At 40.3% G+C, this 24507-nt stretch overlaps 1 protein-coding gene across 21 annotated transcripts in view; it reads right to left on the bottom strand.

Moving 5' to 3' along the window:
* The window catches only part of NR3C2 (nuclear receptor subfamily 3 group C member 2), a 135758-nt gene that overhangs the window by 22345 nt on the left and 88906 nt on the right, over positions 1-24507 (bottom strand). For all 21 annotated transcript variants that reach the window (XM_083755504.1, XM_083755514.1, XM_083755505.1 and 18 more), the window contains 3 exons: positions 11352-11468; positions 2998-3336; positions 1606-1750 (listed from right to left, as the gene is read on the bottom strand). In XM_083755504.1, coding sequence (XP_083611630.1) covers positions 1606-1750; positions 2998-3336; positions 11352-11468 — 601 coding nt within the window. The remainder of the gene's footprint in view (positions 1-1605; positions 1751-2997; positions 3337-11351; positions 11469-24507) is intronic.

The following is a 24507-nucleotide window of genomic DNA, read 5'->3' as shown; positions in this document are numbered from 1 at the left end:
TGACCCAGAAACTCCAGCAGGTGCAGAATGCCGTGGCGAGACTCCTCACAGGGTCCTTGCCATGGGATCACATTCACCCGGTGCTATACCAGCTGCACTGGCTCCCGGTGGAGTACAGGATCAGGTTTAAGGTGCTGGTTTTAACCTTTAAAGCCCTATACGGCCCAGGATCCTCGTACCTACGGGACCGCCTCTCCTGGTATGTCCCACGGAGGATCTTATGGTCTTCAAACAAAAACATCTTGGAGGTCCCGGGCCACAGGGAGGTTAGGCTGGCCTCAACCAGAGCCAGGGCTTTTTCGGCTGTGGCCCCGATCTGGTGGAATGCTCTGTCACAAGAAACAAGGACCCTGCGGGACTTGATATCTTTCCGCAGGGCCTGCAAGACAGAGCTATTCCACCAGGCCTTTGGTCAGGGCACAGCCTGACTCCCTCCTTCTGTAATCCTCATAGCACTCTAGCCCAATGGTTGCCATTAATTTGATTTTGAATTGGTTGTTAGCCGCTCTGAGCCCGGCTTCGGCTGGGGAGGGCGAGATATAAATAAAATATTATTAAGAGCCTCATGCTCTACCGACTGAGCTGCTGAGATTATGGGGACTACTTTGCTATCTACATTGGGACAGTCTGGTTTACATGTTACTTTATCCACAAATGAAGCTCAGGGGGGACCTGAACTGCTAGTCTGTAGAAGAAAACATTTACAGCAGTAGTGTTCCACTGCAACCCACATAACATATGTATCACAGGACAAATAACAATATTGCAACGGTATAGCAAATATGCAAGTGTAACAGTTTAATACATTCCAAATACTTTCAACACACACAGCAAAAGGGCACATGCCAGACAGAGCGCCTTAAGAATCTGGAGAATAGCATGGGCAAAGCTTTAAAGGTGAATTTAAAACAGAAAGGAAGACAGACATGGAATGGCTCCCTTCCCCCTGCAGTTATAGCTATAATATGAAGCTAGGAATGCTTCATTAAAACATTTAGGTTTCTTTCAAGACTGCAAAGAAAAGGAATTATAATTGTCATGAACATACACTGGGCAAACTGCTAGCTGTATACAAAATAACTATTCTGTGAATGTGCTTAGAAAACCCAGCAATATGGGTGTTTTGTATACTGAAAGGTAGAGAGTCCTCCAAACTACAGTAGGCACCAAAGGCGGGAGGGGGGCAGTGGCGTAGCATGGGGGGTGCAGGGGGGGCCGGCCGCACCGGGCGCAACATCTGGGGGTTAGGGTTAGGGGGCGCAAATCCATGGGTTAGGGGGTGCAAATTTCTTGCCTTGCCCTGGGTGCTGACAACCCATGCTACGCCACTGGGGGCGGGGAAGGAAAGAATGATGTTTTCTGTTAATCTAGGTTTCATATTGGCTACATTTCAAAGCCAATGGAATGTTAATGCTTTGGAAACAGTATCCAATACAATGGCAGATACGGATCAAATGGATGGGTAGGAGGAAGGTTTCTCAGAAAGATATTTCCTGTGCTCTCTTTCATTGGCATCGATATTTTGCGGCCTTTGCATCTCTGCATATCTAATAGTGCTCTATTTATTCTTCCTTTGTAAAAGCAAATATTTGACAGATAACTTACTCATTAAAGACTAAATCAGGAGCAAAATAGAGGAACTGGCTATTTGTATGCCTGTATGATCTCCAGCTCAAGGCAAATGACGATAGACACATCCAAGAATATTGGATTAGAGTAATTTGGTCCTCAAGAGGCAAGCTTCGAAAACCTGAAGAACAGAACAACAAATCAAAAACAGCATTTAATAGATCAGTGAGCTACTTTACCACCATCATAAGTATGGAAAACAAAACACCATTGTGCAGGCAGTTTATCCACATCCATTTTTAACAATGAAATATGCTACGTTTTGAAGATGCATCAGTGATTAATTTTTAGAGAGAGGTGTTGAGGTTCAGGCTTGCTAGGAAACCACACCCTCCAGGATCCAAACTGCACCTGACTTTATCTCCACCCTTAAATCCAAGGAAGTATGTGTGTGGGGGGGTGTCTTTTACCCTTTGCACTGCTATGGATCCAATCTGGATTGGGCCCTCTGCACTTGCAATTTCAACTGCCAAGCACATGAGTGGGGAGGGCAGAGCCCTCTGCCCTAACACACTATGGTCCCGATCCATATCGCCTTTCGTCCACACTAGCTAGTTTTCATCACAAACCATCCTTAATGGCAAAACTACATGGCTAACGTCATGTGTAATTGACATACTTTGTACCCTAATTCCAAGGAAATGGAGGGAAATCCAGCCAGTATATGGAAGAGAGTTTGGATTTGATATCCCGCTTTATCACTACCTGAAGAAGTCTCAAAGCGGCTAACATTCTCCTTTCCCTTCCTCCCCCACAACAAACACTCTGTGAGGTGAGTGGGGCTAAGAGACTTCAAAGAAGTGTGACTGGCCCAAGGTCACCCAGCAGCTGCATGTGGAGGAGCGGAGACGCGAACCCGGTTCCCCAGATTATGAATCTATCGCTCCTAACCACTACACCACACTGGCTCTCTCTAGGAAGGGACAATTTAAGTCCTTACTGTCACTTCACAATTTTCATGGTTAAGCCTCTCTCGTTTGAAATAATTTCAGGTCAAGGTCCTCATGAGCACTTTAAAAAAATAATGAAACAATATATATCTGGGGGAGAAGGCCTAAGAATGGCTGTTGGGTTTCTCTCCAACTTGGAGCAGTTGGATGCTATGTTTTCTTGTGTTCTGAACAAATATTAATATTATTTAGGCAATAGCTTATGCAAAACACATGCATGCATTCTTGGGAGAGGAAGTTTAAATTTCCATTCACTGACACAAGCAGGGTCACACACAAAGGACTATTGCTTCCTCAGAGGAAGCTATTAATTAAATGTTGATACAGGGAAAGTATTCTTACCAAGTTCTTTTGGGCAAGGCATGCCTGAAAGCCATGAGGCCCTTATTAAAGGGATGTGCTAGAGGAGCCCCCTTACCTGGAAGTATCTTTGCCCACTTTACCACCTGAATCATCTGCTTGCCAGCAAGACGGTTTAAAGTGGAGAGCAGGTGTTCTGCCGTATCTGGCTTGGAGCCGTCATACCCAGCATATACAATTTCAGGTTCAATGTTCTCAAGGACCATAGCAGGCGAGGGAGTAAGTGCCGGAGAAACTGCAGATAAGTGAGGAACAAGTGCTGTGTTCACAGAAGGTTCTTTAGCTGGAGCGATATACGTCGTTCCTTCTTCTGGACTTTGGGGTGGCGGCTGCTGCTGCTGCTGCTGCGGTTCATCATGGATCCCTTTTAATTTGCCCAACTTCTTTGACTTACGAGCTGTGGGGGAGAGGGGAAAATGTTATCAGCTTTCTTTGTCTCTTCAATAGTAAAAGAGTATGAATAACACCTAAGGAAATAGTAACCAGGTCAATGACATAATACAGTAAGAACCAGAAAGATCAGTTAGTATTTTTTAAAATGAACCTTGTGTTTTTAATTTATTGATTTGTTTATTTATATGCGGTTGGAGCAGGTGGGGTCCAAATGACTGCAGACCATACCCTTCTCCAATCTTCCACTCACCTTACCAGTTATATATAAAAAAAAGTTAGGCAAAAGTTAGGATTTTAGAAATATGCAAAACTATGTCTGGAAAGACATCCATCCATAAAATGACAGACATTCAAGAATCAGCAGTTATCAATGTTTTTTTTAACTCTGTGCCAACTAAAAAAAAATATTTGCTACATTAATTTATTTACATGGCACTGTATGTGAATACATATTTGGAAGACAATTATCCTAATAGAGATTGAGCATCCCTGAAAATTGTTCAGTTGTATGTTAAGCATGTGCATATGAAGAACCTGTCCCTTGCATCTTGTGAAAAACAAATGGATTAAGTCACCCAGCCTTACAATCATGAATTATTTCTATTCTCTGCTGCTTTCATTCATTCATATAAATGGTATGATCTGGTGTATATATTTTCTTCTCATATATCTGGCAGGGATAAATCACAAAACATGGACAATTCTATGTTTCTAAGGGAGACCCTAGAAATACCCTTCTCCACATTTCTAAATGTGTCCGGATGTGCCCATACTTTTGAGATGCTTAAATCAGTAAAAAATCTTTTCTCTAGCACTTTAGACTAAGGTATTTTGTTACACTGCCTTGGTTATATAAATACTGAGTTTGGAAGTTCCAGATTTGCCCCTGTATACCTGATCTTCCTGATGCATACTTGTTTTTCAGATACACAGATCATAATGTATCCCAATACATTGGCGTTATGTACTAAGCTTGGATCCTAGAACAGTAGGCAGATAGGATCCTAGAATGCAACAACCTGATTGGCCTGCAAGAGCAGCCCAATCAGACCCCAGGAGGAAGTTAATCAGCCTATTAGACTGGTAGGATACTAGGATGCAACAAATGATTGGCCTGCAGCAGCAGCCCAATCAGGCGCCAGGAGGGAAACATAATCAACCAATCAGACGGTACCCATTGTGTAAATAATGTATATAAAGCCTGAGGTTTGGGGGGGGGGGGAATTCAATCACTGTTCCTATGAGCTGAAATAAAAAGCATGAAATTACTACTCGACTCTGAGAATATTTCAACAGGAATGTCTTGAAGAACTATCTGTTTTTCAAATGCACAACTACTGCTTTGATAGGAGACATTAGTCCTGTTCAGGCCACCCAATTCATGCTTGCCCAGGCCACACTAGCTAGTCCACCCCTGATGCTGGGTGCTCCAATTAGGATTTTCCCCAGATGTCAAGCATGTGCTCCATGACTGTCTGCAGAGATGAAATCTTTACCCTGCTTAATGTGCACATTTGTACATGTGATGGCTTCTATTGAACCCAGAACCCTGATTTCAAAGAAGGCTCCAGCTTGCATGAGAGTTCTAAGTGTATACAGCTGTATTTGCGAAGTTTCATCTTTCTGCATACGTTTGTGCAGATGCCATGGAGCAGAGAGATTCAGAGCAAGACAAATCGAGGGTTAGGCTAATCCGCATGGCCCCACGCATTGATTCAACTTGTGAGTCAGGTTGCCTGAATAGGGTTATTGAGCGACTTTATTATGGGTATACAAAGAACTCTAGATTCCACCCCCCTTAAAAAAATAACATAAAAGTAGAATTTTGAAAAGGAAACAGTACTAATGCAGTGCAGATGCCAAATTCAGGAGTCATCATATGGCTTCTCTTCCAGAAAGGAAGTGCTGGTATCCAACAGAAATTGTTGTGTCTGCAGGGCTTCCATTGTGCTAAAATTGCCAACCTTATATCTCCATTTACCTTAACTGAGATTTTATTGGAAGAAAGGCAGAAAAAATATGATAATGTCGCTCTGTGTATATTATGCCTCTTTTTAAAATTAGGCTTGCATCTGTCAATGAAGCAGACTGGATTATTCATTTCTGCAGAATCATTTTGGATGCAGTCAATATGATGACGTGGAAACTTGGAAGGGAAAGTGAAGGCTGCATTAGTGAAGTTAAGAAATAGCAAGGACAAGAACTTTGGAGTTGGGCATCAGGAAGAAGGACTTCTGGAGATGCTGCAGAGAAACAAGAAGCAAAACGTGCACAGTGTGACAAAAAAAAAGGTAGTGTGGGGGAAACACGAACATTAGAATGTAGACCAAAATATCATGAAGGTCAGATGGATGTTTATTGACTTGACACTAGAAGAATGTTTGGACTAAAGGAACATCACTGAGTCACAAGGCTATGTTTATGCCCTATCCTATTGGTTTTCTCATGAAAGGGTGCTCAAGACAGAGAAGTGAAGACATTAGCCACAACCTAATGTGGCGCTGTGGGTTAAACCACAGAGCCTAGGACTTGCTGATCAGAAGGTCAGCAGTTCAAATCCCTGTGACGGGGTGAGCTCCTGTTGCTCAGTCCCTGCTGCTGCCAACCTAGCAGTTTGAAAGCATGTCAAAGTGCAAGTAGATAAATAGGTACCGTTCCGTCGGGAAAGTAAACGGCGTTTCCGTGTGCTGCTCTGGCTCGCCAGAAGCGGCTTAGTCATGCTGGCCACATGACCCAGAAGCTGTACGCCAGCTCCCTCGGCCAATAAAGCGAGATGAGTGCCGCAACCCCAGAGTTGGTCATGACTGGACCCGATGGTCAGGGGTCCCTTTACCTTTAATGAATAGAGAGGAAGGTGCCCACTGATCTTTTAGGCTTCACCACACACAGTGTTCTAAACAATTTGAAGAGACAGATCTCTGAAATGCCTAGAGATGAATGAGAACTATCAAAAATGCTACAACAAATAAGAATAGTTAATGTATCCAAATGCTTATCAAACAAGTGCATAGCAGAGGAGAAGATTGGTGAGCTATCCTATGGAGAGAATCTTACTCCTTGACACAATGAGCTTTGCATATGATGAGAATGGTGCTCTGAGCAGGATCTCTTAGCATGGAAGGAAGACCAAAGTAATACATATTGAGCAGAACATCTAGTCCCAATGATGGGCTTCTTCAGAAATAGAGACTATAGGCTCATTCAGGGCAGATGTTGGGTCCCACATTACTTTCTCCAGTCAACATCTTAAAAGGTGCTAGTTAAGAAGTAGCTCTAAGGAGATGCTTGGCTATGCAAGTCTCAGTTTCTTAGCTTTAAGATGCACAGTTAGGGAGGTCTGACTCTCAACCCATTCCTAAGTTTATCAGGAAGGAAATATATAAGGAAGTAATGGGTAAGAAAATGAGAGTTTATCTATTTAGGATAATTTCACATTCTTTTCTAGAGATTACTCAGGGTGGGATGTAATCAACAAAAGAAAAATAAGTGTGGAAAGACATCGTAATATATAACCAACATAGACATGTACTCCCACTCAGAAAGATCCTGCACTGTTTACTCAGATGTGTTGAAACCAGAACTCCAGCAAACCACATGAGAAAGAAGAGATCCATAAATGCAGATTGCCTACTTATATTGTGCCCTTATGTGCCCTTGCTAGCAAAAACACACCCACACATTCATACATTTTTGATTCTGTTGTTCTGCCTTTCACAGACAGAATATTATTATTATTATTATTATTATTATTATTATTATTGAATTTATAAATGGCTCCCCGGCCATTTACAATACAAATATCAGAATGTATGGAAGAACTAAATATATACACAGCAGTGTAAAATCAAGTCTTAAAATATCAAATTCAATGTACAAAATGGCTGAGTTACAAATCAGGGAAGAATATTCAAAATAAAGGTTTTCAGATGCCACCCAGAAGCAAGAATGCTAGCTGCTTGTCTAGTTTCAATAGGAATCTGATTTCAGAGAGCTGGAGCTGCAGCACTAAAAGACTATTTTTGTTCGTTTGTTGCCAGCTACCCCTCTTAGCAAGGCCCCATCAGATGAATACTATTGCCAGGAGGGGTAGATGATGGAAGGTGGTTCCTCAGGTGGCCTGGCCCAAAGCTGTGCAGGGCCTTAAATGCTAGGAGCAAAACCCTGAACAATGCCATTACCTGCAGCTTCCAGACTATTTCCAAGGGAAGCCTCACATGCTACAGTAATCCAATACTGACATTACCAATGCCTGGACCAAGTCACAGCTATCTCACCAAAACTAGTCATAGCTATCTTAGCAATCAAAGCTGATAAAAGGCACTCTTGGCCACTGAGGCGACCTATGCATCAAGCAACAGAGATGGATCTAGAAACACCTCAATACTGTGTACCTGTTCCTTCAGAGAGAGTGCATCCTGCCCAGAGCAGGTAACTGATCTATTGTTTAGGCATAGGAACCACTCCCCCGCCCCACCCCCAAGCTACTATTTCCAGACTTTCCTGAAAACAGGTACTTCTGTTAAAGCACCCTGGAAATTACAGCTCTGTGAAGGAAACAGGGCCTAAGAACCCTCAGCCCCCTTAAAAACTATTTAAAGAGTTTGATACTGCTTTAAATGCATAATGCTGATGGGACCTCAATAAACGTCGTCCATTAGGGTAACCAAGGTTGATTCAGATCTGAACTCAGAGTCAAATGGGTCTACACAAACAGCCTTGTACATTGCAAGCTGGGATGCCCGATGGATAATGTATATTACACCAAGGAATTGGAACACATTGCAAGAACTAATTGGAAGACATTGTGGTGGTTTGTGTGACAGAAACTGCCCGACCAAATTCTGATTGACACTATAGACGCCAAATCAAAGAATTTATCCAATTATCTAGGACATACATGTGATAAGATAAGTGGGCTTCTATTTCCTGAATGGAACAATTTAAGTCTCGAGTGTCCTAAATAGGATGGGTTGAGGATGACCGGGCCATGCTTAGCCCAAAAAGCCAAAAACACAGTTGGGGAACAATTGCAGGTATGGATGTCAAGCAGTAACTTAGAGGAAAGAATATATCAAGATAACACCTTATAATAAATCACCAACTCAAGTGCTGTTAGCAACTTGGATTTACTTGCAGCTCTCTCTTCTAAGAGTAGCCAGGTGCTGCTTAATTTATGAAAATCGACAAGCTCATGGCCATAGGTGGTCTGGCTCTAGGCTACAGAACCTCTTAGATTACATTATAGGCCAGAGTAAACACACCTTAAAAGACAATATGGAAGATAAGTAGGTAAATTAGAGGTCATTGTTTTATGAGGATATCTTACTGATTCCGACATGAAATCCTGTAATGCTCTTCCCATCCAGAAAACCTTACACAGGTTCCCTATACTTTAGCAATATAAATCTCACATTAAAAGAACAAACAACTGAGCAAAATTCTACAAAAACATAGAATACCCTGCTGATCTTATCTGAAGTCAATCAAATATTTTATTTTGAAAATAGTGCTCAAATTAAATCTGATGCAATTTGCACTAAAGTTCACATAACACACCCTTTAAGTACATACCAGGCTACAGGTCTTTTTCTTCTTCTCCTCACTGCTTATTCCACGAGCTTATTCCGTGGAAACTAAACATTATCTTAAGTTTAGATAATAGCACACAAATTTCTTGCTAAATCTAGAAAAGTTATCATACTCTAACCATACTGACCAAAATAGTGAATCAGTTAGATTGATTCACCAGATTCACAGTTCATTTGAGCTAATTAAAAGAATTAAATGTCAGATGTAGACTAAGTTATTTTCTGGATTGCTTTAGGAACAAGATACAATTCATCAATAAAATTTAGAAATGAGCTATTTATGTGAGCAATTGAAATATTTTGTTCTTTAAAACCATATTCCAGGTTTAGCAAACATTCTAATATTAAAGAACCATCTTTTTGCATTATCCTTCTTCCCTCCTTAATTTCTCTGGCACTATCCCGTAGCTAAAGTAAGCACCTTCATCGCACCCTCCTGCTAACTTTGTTGAAACAACTTAGTCTCTACTAGAATTAAGACTGGCCGATCCTCCTTCCAGCTCCCCACCCCCACCCCTGGTTGCTTCCACACCCAACTGTTCCCTCTGGCTGAACTTTGCTACTCCCAAGAGCCAGTCCCTGCTCTTCATCTGAATTTCACCCTCCCCTCCCAATTCCTGCCTGGAGTCTTTAGTTTCCTTCCTTCCTGTGCAACTGAAGGGCAATTTCTGTATGTCCCCCCTCCCTCTATCCTTGGCCGTCATTCTTCTTTTAGCCAGCTACAGCTTACCACCACTGGAATACTTATAGCATAAATATGTTTTGTTGCAAATGCAGGTTAATGATGATGCTGCTGATGATTTTACATGTCATTTGCTTCTAAAATTCAAGGACAGAGGGCATTCTGCCCGTGAAACGCTGTTTCCAAACTGATTACATCATCTTAAGCCTCCATTCACTACAGTTTCTGCAGTGGAGTCAAAACAAAGATTTGCTGGCTGAGAAGTTGCCCCCCCTTTCACAGACACATTGTAAAGAGAGAAAGCTCTTCATATTGGGTGAGCTTTGATCTTTGCAAGGGGCAAGAGAAAGGAAGTACACAACTGCATTGCTGCGGTAGCACAAGGACCTGCTCCTTTGTTCCCTTGCTGTGCTGCAAGGTTGCAGTGCAACACAAAAAGAGATGTTGCTTAGGCGATTTGGGGACATGCTTCCTTCTGCTTGAGGTCCCTACAAGTGAGTGATTTATGAAATCAGTTGTAATTAGAAAGATATTAGAATATGTTGGACATATGTTGGACGACAGCTGTCCTTTTACTTCCCCCTGCTCAGAGATACACAGAAGGCAGGTAAAAACGACAGAGTGGCTAAACACCCATAAAAATAACAAAGGTACGTGGAACACTTTTTCCACCTAACAACCCCTTTCACCTCACACACGAAAATATTTTGGTGATGCTTTGGCCCAGCTCAACTTGAAACCTTACATTTATGAGAGGCCTGGCTAGAAATGGACTTTTGTATCTTCATAGCGCAGGTATGAAATTATACTGCTAAAAGCAATTACTCAATTTAATAATGAATATAGGGTACATTGAATCTGTCAACACTTCCTCTCAGAGGACGGACAAAGAGGTTCACCTTCAGAGACAGAGTCTTGACATCAGATACCCCCTTTCTGAGGCTGTGGGAATACCTGAAGCTGGTTCATCTCTGACTATGATGTCAGAAAGGGAAAAGAGAAGGACTTCCATAGGCATGTTGAGGGTGTGTGAGAAGAGGCTGGAGAGCAAAGATCCCACAGTCCTCTCCTTCTGACATAACAACAGGAAAACCAACTATGCTACACATGCAGTTTGCTTCTCTCCCATTGGTATCAATGAGAGACAAAACTGCTTTTAAAATAACAAAAAGAAAATGAACTGGAAGTGAAAAAAGGGGAGGGACACCTACCATCATTACTACCATCTTCCAACCTGCCAGCACAAGCCCGGCAAAAGCCTAGGAAGAGGCGGTCTGTCTGCCTTTGGTTCTTGCTCTCCCCACCCTCTTGGATCACTCTGCCCATTTTTAATATAAATATATATATTACTAGGCTGGAAATTAGCAGGAAATCTGGCAGATAACACATAGCTTGAACTTTCTTTCAGTTAATTCTATTTTGATATTCTTTTGGAACGCTCCCACAGCACCACCAAAAAACCCGCACAACTCCTGATGCTTTAATCTTCTTAGCTGTGTGAAACTCCACTAAAATTACTGTCATCATCTAACACCCACCTTCCTTATTCTGAGCTATAAAATACATATTTCAAAAAAAGGAAAAAACCTAGAATGACAATAGGGTTTTAGTAGCTTTTGTATAATACTTCTTTCTTAGTTGAGTAATTCAGGATAAAACTTCTGAGACCATGCAGCTGATACCAGTTTAAGAATAGACATGCTTAAAACATGTTTACTCAGTGAGTATCTAGTAATGATATATGCTTACCTCCCAAATTCATTCCAGCTTGAAGACATTTCTGTAATCGGCAAGCTGGGCAGTTTTTTCTTCGAATCTTATCAATTATACAGTCATTCCGTCCAGCACATAAATAATTGTGTTGCCCTGCATTAAAAAAAAAGAAAAAGAAAAAAGTTATATTCTACTGCATTCAACTGTATAAAGACTTATAGATAAAAGAAGGGATTTCTCCCTTGTTTGCAATCTAATGTTACATCTTTTTAAATACAAACCCTCCAGAGCACCTGATGCAGCACACCACATTAAATCATAAAACAATTTTTAAAAGAAAAGAGCCCTCCAGCACAATACCCAAGAGAGCAGAACAGAATTCATAAATGAAGAGCATAAAATCAGGAAAGTTACTTCTTTAGTAAAAACTTCCAAAGAGGTAGCAAAAACAACAGAGACCTTTGAAGTGCCATAAAGGCTAATGCACATTATATATATAGTCTAGAGTTCCAGCTTTCATGGACTAGAATTCACTTTATCAAATGCAAAAAAGCATTATTCTGAGTTAACAGGTTTATAAACACAAGGATACAGAGGGCAAACTGTACAAAATGGGGTCAAAATGGCAAAAGACATGCGAAAAGCTTGACTAGTGAGAGTTCAATTAAAGCTTAAATCAGGGGTGGTGAACCGCTGGCTTGCAGGCTTGATCTAGTCTAGAAAGCCTTCCCTGGTGGCCTGGCAGTCCCTGATCTAATTTACTGGTGGCGGCACTACCACTGAGGAGGAAAATACAGAGCGCCGGCAGCAGAGGTGGTGCATTTTTTTTATCTTCATCATGGTGCTGGGCCAGGCAGAGAGGTTTCAGTTTCTCTGCTTAGTCCAGTGCCATGCTGGAGATACAGACTGTGCCCTCACTCATCAGATGAGTGATCTGATAAGCAAAAAGGAAGTGCTGATCCCCGTGTGTGAGAGTGTGTCTGTCTGTTTGTTCCGTGTGTGTTTTATGTGCCCTCTTCAGCTGATCTAAATGGATCAGCCGAAGACTAGGGGAGTGTGCCTGTGTGTGTTGTGCACATCCATGCTGACCAAAGCCTTTCGGAGTTTTACCAGAGGTGATCATGGCCCTGGCTTAAATGCATGCAAAATAAGCACAGTGATTATTCACTACAGAAGAAATTGAGGCTAATGGAATCACCCTAATATTGCAAAATAAATAAATACTTGTGTTGTTGCTAATCAAGTCCCACCTGCAAAAGGTAAAAGCCCAGTTTACAAAATTCAGCCATATTGCATGCCCTGGGTTGGAAGTCAACATGTGGTATGCTCCAGCTAGAGGAATGCAGGTATGAGTTTCTGATTGTTCCTTCCCTGAAGGAAAACACTGTAGGGTTTGGAGATCCTCCACCACAACAGTATGGGAAGTGATGCAGAAGCAGGTGATGCAGAGGCATCAGCAATACACCCCCCACTCTCAAACAGCAGTCTGTGCTGGATCCTTAGTCACTTGCACAAAGGTGCCCGTCCATTGGTGCAAGGGACACATGGCGTACAACCCTCTGAATGTACTATGCCTACCAAGGAAAGAAGTAACCAAAGGAGTTACTGGGGAAAAGCAGGAGGGGACTGTTGTGCTTATATTTGTTGGCCACTGCAAGAACAGGATACTGAACTAGAAAGGGCTTTTGGTCTGATCCAGATTGAATGTTCTTATGATCACATCAGCCAAAGAGGACTCTTTCTTTGCACCAGAACCACAAAGCTGGTCAGGTGCATTATTCAAAGTTTACAGACCAGGTTTTGTCAGATGAGCAATTAAGAACTCTGCTCTTGCTTAAAAGAAACAGTCAGGTTTGGTCTGTACAGTGGTACCTCGGGTTACAGACGCTTCAGGTTACATACACTTCAGGGTACAGACTCCGCTAACCCAGAAATATTACCTTGGGTTAAGAACTTTGCTTCAGGATGAGAACAGAAATTGTGCTCCGGCAGCGAGGCAGCAGCAGGAGGCCCCATTAGCTAAAGTGGTGCTTCAGGTTAAGAACAGTTTCAGGTTAAGAACAGACCTCCGGAACGAATTAAGTACTTAACCCGAGGTACCACTGTACTGTGTTTCCCCCCACACTTGTATGTTTTAGGGCGCAACTTTCACAAGATTGAATTTAGCTGAACTGTTAAGATGCAACATCCCCTCTGCCCATGCACTTTTTATGTTATGTTCGTTTTAAAGACACAAAGTAATCAAATCTAACCTTCCAACAGGCCCATGAGAAACTCCAAAACAAGGCTGTTGGGAAGTAGCCTTTCATGTTGCAATAAATTAACAACGAGGCATAGCAGCCTAATTTCCCTGCCTTCCCATCCCTTGCAGCAAGATCCACAACACCCTTGAGTGGACCAAGAGAATAACAACCACAACACAGGCAGTCGCACAACAGCCCATAATCAGGATAAAAAATCCACTGCTCCTTATGCTGAATGAATTGCTTTTGGTATGTGTTAATAAGCGCAATATGGCTTGACAAAATGGCCATAGAGCTAGGATATTGTTTCTGCATATTGGGCTAGTTAAGTAATTTGGACTTTGGGAATATATTACCTAGGTGCTAGGGCATCCCTAGAATGGGTGTTGAACTTTAAAAAAGGGGTTTTATTCTGATGATACCAGTGTAGTGAAATGATGCCATGCATACCTGTGTGATTTTTCATTTGGGCTTTAAGAAAACTCAGCTCCACAGATTGTTCTTCCTAACTTACAGAGGGATGGACCCAAGGCCAGATTCTTTCTTCACATTCATAAGCTTGCTTCATGCTCATAAATAAACATTATTAACAGCCCCTTGGCTACATTAACTTCACATACTTATTTTGGGTCTCGTTTCACTTCTGAAACTGGCTGTTTTAATTATTTGCCCAGTGGAATGGAATGAAAATATGCTGTGGAAAATCAATGAGGAAAAGGCGACTGGGAGCAGGGAGGACGCATCTCTTGGAAATCTAGCTCTCAAACAGGCCTTTCTCTGTAGTGGAGGGATCTGCCCCTCTCTGCCTTAAGCTCAGTGAAGCAGTCTTTACTGCTGCAGAACAAAAATCATATAATTCAGCAGCAGCAGCCTTTCCTTTCGACTCACCCAGCTGCATGTGAAATACATCTTTTCCTGGCAGCTTTCAAGTCAATACCTCACTTACTTAAATCAGTGTTGTTATATCACCGCATGCCTGCAATCTCCTAAGTGGTGAAACATGACTGCTAAATAATATTTCACTTTAACTGTATTAGGTACAATGCAAGCCCATCCTCAGCATGTGATATGTTTTAAAACACAGACAGATAGGCACACAGGCATGATGCCATTTCTCTCTTTCAATATTAATACTCATCATTTTTAAAACAAAGCACAATTGACAACATCTGTTGTTTCAAGCTTTTTTTAAAAAAAACAACTCACTGTATTTTACTGGGGGAAAGTCCACAAACTTTTCCATTTTGTGAGATTTTTTAAAACTGAGCTATACGTTTCGATTTTAAAATGTTCTCTCTTATACAGTGAACAGGTTTTTTTTCAAAGCAGTTGCCAACTGCCCAGCAACAGCAGCCTATGTTTGCACTCACTATTTTAGGCTACATCACATGTCAATTACATAACCTTGTTTTACTGCTCTTGAACTGGTTGGAACAACCCGGGAAACAGATTAGGCAGTCCCTAGAAATTCTGCAATGCAAATTCAACTACATGCCCAAATTCCTACCACTTAATAAAATATTACACCTATGTTCAGTTTCTCTCCATAACTGGTTACTTATTATTAGAGCAAACTAAAGCTTGTGATAATTAACTTCCCCAATTCTGTTCAAACCAGTGCATTCTGACTATGCAGTAGCAACAGTAAACTAATAAATAATGGCCTGCATTGCTCAGGTGTATGTACAGTAATTTAATTAATTGTAATTTACAAAAAGTAGATCAAGGGTGTGCCAGAAGCTTGCACAGTTTTTTTGTTTTGTTTTTTGAGAGGAGGGGGAGGGGTTGGGAATTACTGAGTTGCAGCACACAGATTTGAAGGAATCAGAGCCTGCACAGCTGTGTCATGAACAAATGTAAATTTCCAGAGGTCTGTTCAAGAAAAAAAGAGAAGAAATAAAGAAAAAAATGGCAAGATGTGATCACACACACTTGCAAATGTCTCTCTGTGTGTATACATGCATGCACACACAAACCGATTTTCATACTACCATAATTTAAAGTCATTCTCCCTGCACACTGATCATTTTCATTGTGCTAGCATAGGACTCAGTACACCTGAGCACTGAACTCTCAGGTCACAGGTAGTCTAATTCAAGGTTAACCCATTTATTCTTTTCCCAGCTTTGTCACACCACCTTCCCTTTCCCCATTTCTTGGCTATTGTATTAACCTCTCTTGGAATTATCAGCCATTTGCTTTTCCTCTTGTCCTGAGAAGCCATCCTTTTCTGGTGAGATGCTTAGTCTCCTGTTCCAAAGATGACTTAAGACTGCTGATTTACCTTCAGGGGGCCCTGATCCTGCCTGGGATGCATGTGCCTCTGCCACCCAGCTCCAGAGTGACAGATTATCATCGTGACCACGGCATTCCTAAACAAGAGCCCACCTGGTATTGTAGAAGGAAATTACATTCATAATCATTAGTTATTTTTATAAACAAAGGGGAGCATCAGCAACAATATGGCCATAACCAGAGACAACTTCATGTTGCTAAACAAGCTAAAGATATAATTAAATCAAGAGGCCTGAGGACCCTAGAGAAAATACATGACACAGTGTACCTGAGGATTATTTCATTGCATATTTTAACCACCAACATTAATGATTAAAGGTTTTAATGTTTTAATGGGATTGTTTTCTGGTGTATTTTATAATGTGTAATTTAAAAAAATATATTTTGTAAATCACTTAAAAGACTATTTTGGCATTAAGCGGTAAATTAATTAACCAACCAACAACTACACCTATTTTGAGTCATCAAGGCACAAGGTTCACATCATCTGAGTAAACACGCCAGGCTCCAAAAACCTGAACCCTCACACAGTGTCTCATGCACCTATGCTCACAAGTTAATTCCAGAGTGTGTATATGTATGCAACTTTAATATACTTCCCCCCTGCATTAAAACCATGTGATAATATTTCCCCCCTTCAGTTCAATCAACTACTTTGTCATTCCTTTTAAGGTTATTTTCTTTCTAAAATGGTTGAGCACAATTTTCCTAGGGCTTGCACAAGTTTCTGGTGGATTATACCATTTATTTCATCTTTCTTTGCTGACCTAGATTGCTTCTACTACTTATTTTATCTTCAGTGTTCTTTCTCCTTTTTTTATCCATTATCTCTGCTTCTCTCTTATTCTAACTTTCGCTTTAGTCTGAATATCTCTGCTGTTTCCTCCTTCCATATCGTGGCTTCTATTATTTTGCTGACTAAATGGAACTATTCTCAAGTAAGTGGACTGGGAACTGCAGCCAAAGTATCTTTATCAACGATGGAGAGATCAGTTGCTCATTACAGTACTTTAATTCCCCGTTTCATAATTTTTTCTACTCCTCGCCTTTCTGTTGAAGCACATGTTAAAATAACACAATTAAAAGTAGAAAAGCAAATGTTTAAGCAAGGCACAAAAGGAATATGGCTCATTTTCCCAAGTAAATTAGATATTTCATAATAATTAGTATGTACATTGACTTCACATCTTCAGTCTTCCAACTCTCTATACCATCTAGAGTTTCCACTTTCATTTTCAGAAACTATCCTCTCCCCAAGATACTATTTCTGCAAATATTCTTTTATAAAAGCGGCATTGTCTAATATTACTACAAAGTGGTTTAACATGATATTATCTGGCTTCTTTTCTAATTGCATCCCAAGGGCGGTTCAAAAGTGTACACTCGCAACATTGGTGTAGCATCTTTACAAAGAGTATTAAGATAGGGAGGTGTTTCCCACCTTAGTTCTATGTGTACATACACACAGAGGTACATATACAGGCAGAACAAGAGACCATTAGGCATATTCATTCATTCATTCAATAAAATGTATACAGCTGGAGATGACGAGGACTGAACCTGGGAGCGTCTGCATGCAAAGCAGATGTTCTACCATTGAGCTACAGCTCTTCCTATCGATGAAGGGAAGTACAAATGCACAAAACAAGCAAATAAATAATAAGCACTGGGAGATACAGTATATGCACATTTCCAATATGCCCATCCAGCTCTCTTTCACCATGTTCTAAGCATGAATAAAATGTCCTGGGCAAAGAGGACTAGCTCAGTAGGGTTCAACCATCATTGGCTCAAAACCCTTAGTCTCATAGATCTCTCCTATTCTTCATTTAGAAAGATGCACTAACCACTTGAACCAAATTCTATTTTGAATTTAGTTATTGAAAGAAAAAAATGACACATAAATTACACCTATCTAAGGTACAGAAACATGCTGATCATTTCTATTCAGTGTGGTGGGATTTTATTTCATATAATTTTGTTTTCACAAAGAAAGATATGTAATGAGAACACCAGGCAAGCCTCCTTGGAGACAGCATTCCACAAACAGTGAATCATCACAGAAATGGCCCGTTCTCATGCTGCCATGCTCCAGACCTCTTGTGGAGTGGGCACATGAAGAAGGGCCTCAGATGATGAGCGCAGGCCCAGGGCAGGCAATATGAGGAGGGGCTGAACTTGAGGTATTGCGGCCCTGAACTGCTTGAGGCTTTATAGGTCAAAACCGGTGCTCTGAATTAGGCCTGGAAGCTAATTGGCAGCCAGTGTCAAAAAAACCTCAATTAAATGGATACCTAAGTAATTATGCATATAAACAAGAAAGTTCAGTACTTCAGATCTCCGATATGGTTAATATATTGAAACTGACAATACTACACAACCACTTTACACTAATTAACACTCCTGTGTGCTTTAGAAGATGTAACACAGCATTATCTATTCCCACTGGGAAGATGTGAAAACCAATGAGAGGCAGTATGCTAGGAAGGGGGGGGGGGAAACACTGTTTCCCTCCATTACATTCAGCAAAAAGAACCAATAACTTAATATGCTTTCATAGGGCCAGCATATGTCGGACTTTATAGATTCACGTATCTTTTATCTTTAGTGGATATTCCTATTTCTTTTCTTCATTGCCTGCCCTTGCCCTGTTGCCTCTTTCACCTCTTCTCATAGACAAGTTCAAATATGCCTGTGAAGCTCAAAATGCTTGTGCACTTTCAGCTACAAAGATTTTTCCTGTATTCCCTTCAAAAGGGACACGAAGGAAGAAAGCAGGCGATACTCTGAGCTAAATGAACAGAACTGCTAGAATAATCTGTACAAATAGTGAAGGGGAGGCCATTTATGTTAACTGTGAATGTTTGATAAACAGGATATGTTAAACTTTAACAAAACAAAATAAAAAAATTCAATTAAAAGGCATTGTGTCTCCTGCTTTATCTTTCATAGATCATACTGCCCATTCCATTATCAGATTACAACAAACACATGATTGTTCTGTATCTCTGTTCTAATATGTATTTGCCCCCTTCTTCCTTCCTTTGCTCCCTCCCTCCTATTTTCTACAATTATGCTGTTACAGTTTTCTCAGCAGGCCTTGTAGATGTTTTTCCTTTTTTTGCATGTGTCTTTCAACATGCTCCAAATATTCATTTCCCCTCTGTTTCTTTTGTGTAGATTATGAAACAATTATACTTAAACAGTGCCACTAAAATACTCCGGTAAATCCATCTATCTGCTGATCTAGTGCTTTAAGATGGATGATTTTTTTACAGGTTGCCAATAATGTAATAATTGGAGGCACATCAACTATATTGGGGCTTCAAAATGCATATATAAAAAAGGAAGCCTTATTATGCTGAAGGTGACTTTCAAAGCATGTCTTTAACTTTGCTTCAAATCCTAATGAGGCCTAAAAAAGGACTCTGTTTATTTAGGGTAACTTTATCAGGAAGATAAATGCTGGTTTTATCTTGTTCCTTTGGATGGTTCAAGAGATACAGGAAGTTATTTGTAGTGTTTCTAGCATACATTCGTCAGAACATTTAAATTTTAGAAGTCTACACTGAATTCCAAAATGAGATTTCTATTTGCAGTTCAACAGCAGCTCTATCAATGTATTTCATAGGCTGCCTCCATAGATACAGGTGCATTGGATGAGCTCCACCACAATGGGCTTTCTTAAATGGATGGAAGAACTTTTGTTGCACCCAAGAATGCATACAGAAATGCATCTTGCTTTGAGGCAAACAGGGAGCTTCTTGTGAGTGAACACTGTGAGTGAGCACAGAAGCAACCGGGTGGAGGAGGAAGGTTTGAATTCAACAACATAATTCAGCAGACTTAATGATGAAACTCAACAGAAGCAAAATGGGAAAGCAAAGCGACGTTTGGTATTCAGGGCCTCATTTCAAGAGTGCTTGATGTTTAACATCATACAGAAAAGGTCACACTCTTTGGACAAGTATATTCATTAGGACTCCCACCCTGAGCTTCCTTCTCATCACCATCAGAGGCATATACTGAAAGAGGAGGAAACAACAATTTACCATAGTCTATCTTAGAGTGGTCCGATTTTTCATACCAACTGGACTGCAAGAGTATTTTGACAAGGAACCCATGGGTTACACACTGCCTTTTTGCATGGGGGGCAGGGAGTGAGTCCCAAATTTGGCAGCCGTCCACCCTAGCTCTCATGCTGCTTTCCCAAAGCTGGATAAGTGAGTTACAGGGCTTTGGAAAGAAGGTGTGAGACTCTGGCAGGGTCCAAGAGCCCTCCCACATCCTTCTGAAAGTGAGCAAAGCACTACCCAGCCTTGGGAAGGCAGTGTGAAGACGGGAGTGGGGCATGTCAAATGTTGCCGAGGGCCACCAAAAAAGGCCTTGAGGGCCGCATGCTGCCCTTGGGCCATGCATTGGATCACCTTGGTCTCTCTATTATGAATGCAAAAGAGTAGTCCCCTTCACCAGTTTTATCCTTGTAGGAAACAAATATTTGCCATAATCCTAGGAGCGCAGGGAAAAGTGAGGGAAGACGAGCTTACGTATTTGATTTTGTGATTGCACTTTACCTGATAGAGTGGGATGGGGGGGGTCACTATGTTTAGTTATCTCAAGCATGTGCTATTGCAATTCATATCAGACAAAGAGACTCCTGCATGATCACAGCTTTCCCATTCACTTCAGTGTCACAGAGAGCTCTGTGTGTACATCAGAGGTTGCATGTGGACCCATTCCTGAGAATGAAGTGAATGGAAAGGTATTGGTTAAGACACTGGAACTCTCCAGCACCAAGCATGTTACCAGCATTAGAGCCTTGGGACCTACCAACTTCAGGGGTCCTGACTTGCAGTTTCGACAAAAAATGTCAGCATCACCAAATCATTAACTCATATAAGAACATAAGGAGAACTAGGTGGGGCAGCAGCCCACCTAGTGCAGCATCCTGTTCTCACAGTGGCCAAACAGGTGCTTATGGGAAGCCAAGATGCAGGACCTGAGCACAAGAGCACAGTCCCCTCCCTTGGTTTCTGGCAACTGGTATTCTGAAGCCTAAAGTGAAGGGTTCTGCTATGGCAACACCACAATCCTTTTTTTAAACATATGTTTTTAAATATTCCATAAAATCGGGGCCAGATTTAGGTTTGAGGAGGCCCTAAGCTACTGAAGATAATGGAGCCTTTTATATGCCCAGCTGTCCTTTGTCAACAACAAATTGTCACTGTTTTTTGTGTTGAATATATGCTATATGGTGATTTACGGACCTAATAGGTATCTAAAGCCATTTGCACATGCTGCCATACACCAGTCCATGCAGAATGTAGGCACCCTATATAGAGAAATGAGCAAACCAGTGATCTTTTAGGGAGCAGGCTAGCAGGTGGGGCCCATTGCTTACATCACAAAAGCCTACACAACACAAAATAAAACACTGTTGCTGTATGTAGGTTTTATTTTATTTGTTTTTTTATCTTATATTTTGGAAATGTACATCCAGGTTTTTTTCCTTTAAATTTTTTTGGGGCCCCCAAGAGAGTGGGGCCCTAAGCTATAGCTTGTTTAGCTTATACGTAAATCCAGCACTGCATAAAATGCATTCTGATTTAAAATAGGGTGGTAATCAAGAATTTCTCTTAGTATGGCTGTGAACCAGATAAAATTAGCTCTGTAAGAGGTGTGTTTGAAAATGCCACATGCACTAAATCAAACAAAAATTAGAGCAAATGAATTTAGCGTGCTAAAAAGGTTTTTCCACTTTAGTAAGTAGATTATAATGAAACGTAGTAAAATATTTCATATAACTGATTAGTATGTTCCCACTTATGTACACTCTTGAAGCAGTGTGAGGTTTTCAAAGCTGGAAAGTAGCCAAAACCAACATTGCGGGGGGGGAGAGACATGACACACTTTAAAAGGCATAATTTCTGTAGTGGAGTTTTGTAGGGTTTAAAAAAATAAATAAATCACAGTTTCTAACGCCTATAAAATGAAGAGCCCCAAATCCAGAAAGGTCAATTGTAGCATATTGCACATACAGAAACAGAATGAAATTGCTTTTCTACAATACTGCACAGGGATGATTACAATACTTAAAGTATTCCTATGCAAATGCACTAAAGCAGGTGAGCAAGGAAAAGTGAGGAATCAGGGTTATTCTATTTGCAAATGAAATCCGTCACTTTCTATCACTTGGAATGCCATTATCCTAAGAAAGAAAGTATGTTTAGCATGTTGTTATGTCTGGGGTGCCACATAAGCCTCCAGGGCATGGTTCATATCACTGCAATGCCTCACACAGTTCTGGCATTAAGTAAATATTAAACAGCAGTATTTGCATATGTAATTACTCATTGCCTTTCTACTGTTTCCATGCAAGCAATATATGCTTAGACCACCAGGAAAACAAGCCTCAAAGAAAGAAGTGAGCATTTTTACTAAGAATCTTGTCTTCCTTTTAATTCATTTATTTGTCAACATCAGTCCTTGATAATTCCCCCCAACACAGGCAGCTCAAGAGTGTGTTCAGTTTCTTAGACTAAATAATAACGTTCTACAGGCTGCTCTTAGTTTTCTGTTTGCCAAGTATTGTTGAAACAACAGAAGATTCAGGAAACGTATGGAACAACAATCACATTCCAATTCTTTGGCTCCACTCCTTATGCCAACACAAAAACCCCACCGCATCACAGAATTTTTAATAACCCCTAAAATACGGTGCCAAACTCAAATCGTGCAAAGGCCAGCTAAACAGAGAAATGTAACAAACAAACAAAAACCTGTTAAAAAATATAGCAATTCTCCACTTGCTTGGAAAAGTTCTCGATTTTAAACAATATTTCATTCACAAAGAGTTTATGTCCTTACTTCATTTCATACAAGGCAGTTTCCTAAAATTGTCAATGAAACTGGAGGGTGGTTTTTTTTAAAAAAAACCCAGGAACATGAACAAATATTAGTTATGAAATATCTGTTGCTCTCTTATCTAATAACCAGGGGTACTGAAAGCACTTTAAAAGTCAACTTTCAGATTATTTTTTTATTGCCCCAGTACTTCAGAAATCTCAGCTTTAAGAGATTAATCTTCTTCATGGTAGTAAGGCAATGAGCATTGTTTCAGGGCCTCTCACAGAAATAATTTAAAAGGAAGTATCATGTTCTTTGACTAATCTGCTCATTTTGTTGGTCCTGATGTTTAACTGTTCCATTCATCAAACTTCGTTCCAAATGAAACTGAGACATTCCAAACTGAGACACTGATACTGTAACACAAGTTGATCACACACAAAGAAGTAAAAATACAAAAGAAGTGTAGAAGTAACGATCTCCATAAAAATGTTGCTTCATATCAGGAAATCACACTGACCAATTCCAGCTACAGCTATTGAATCTGGCAGTAGGACTTAATGAATACTGATGTCTAGAACAAGTGCTTGTACTTCAATTAGGTAACGAGTTCATTTATTATTATTATTTGTTATGTAGATGTGACAGAGGTTAACCCACCATAATTAAGATGGCATTTATAGATAGACATATATAAGGCGGAGGGAAGAAAAAGAAGAAAAAGTTTGTTCCTAGCAGAAGAAAATCAAGTATAAATGTTGCACAATTTGTGAGCTAATGATTAATATAATGTGAGAGAGATCTCTCTTTCTGGTTTAACAAGAAAGACTGATGACCTCAATTTTCACTATTGCTCGGAAGTGGTCAGTTAACCCCGGTAATGAGTATAATGATTAATGCCTACTATGCAAACACACAGAAGGGCTCAAAGCCAAACTCCATGTTTCTGACACCTCTAAATGGGCACAAGTTAACTTACAACAATGCATTTAGCCAAGCAATTAACCCTGATTTAGTCTGTCAGTCACTTTTTGTTTAAGTGTGTGTCTCCTGCTAAGGGACAATAGTTTTGCCAACTTCTTTAGTTGAAGGCCTCTACAAACTGCAGGCAGGAAGATTTTCAACAGCTTTTAAAACAACACCAACAACAAGAAGAAGCCATGAAGCTATTAATGCTATGAGCCCAGCTAAAAGAAGCAGCAGCTGGTGATATTAATAGAAAGTATTCATATACAATGCTGAAAATAAGTTGTTCCAACTCTGAAAATGCTGAAAATAAGTACAGCAATTTGAAATAATGTGAGGACTTCAACCTACTTAAACACTTGATTAAATTTTGAAATAGTATTATTGTGAAACCCCCATATTTGACAAGCTGGACAAGAAAAGAAGACACCTAGCTTTATTATAGGATTCTATAATAAGAAAAGAAGATTGGAAAAATTCATGGATCAGAAGGCTATATTGTGACTACTAGTCATGATGTAGTCTGAATATCAGATTTTTTCCTTAATGGAAATATAGCTTGTTGATATATCAGTTGCAACATGCATCTGAAAAAATATATCTTATTCATTCATTGTGTAGTTTGTCGCCAAGGCTGCTTCCACCAAAGGATTCATAAAAAGGCTTACATCTAATATAAATTTGTGCATATTGTTTCAGAGTATTGTTTACATACATTGTTTACCACAGAGTAGTGGTAAAACTAATGTGGCATTTTATCTCGATTATAATACATTTACCCTTATTTGTCACTGCACAAAATGAATTCTAGAAGACATACACACTTTAAATGTAACAAAAAA

This window comes from Podarcis gaigeae (assembly GCF_964106915.1).
Source record: "Podarcis gaigeae genome assembly, chromosome: 9".
NCBI classification, from domain to species: domain Eukaryota; kingdom Metazoa; phylum Chordata; class Lepidosauria; order Squamata; family Lacertidae; genus Podarcis; species Podarcis gaigeae.
This window is presented reverse-complemented; position numbering and strand designations above follow the sequence as displayed.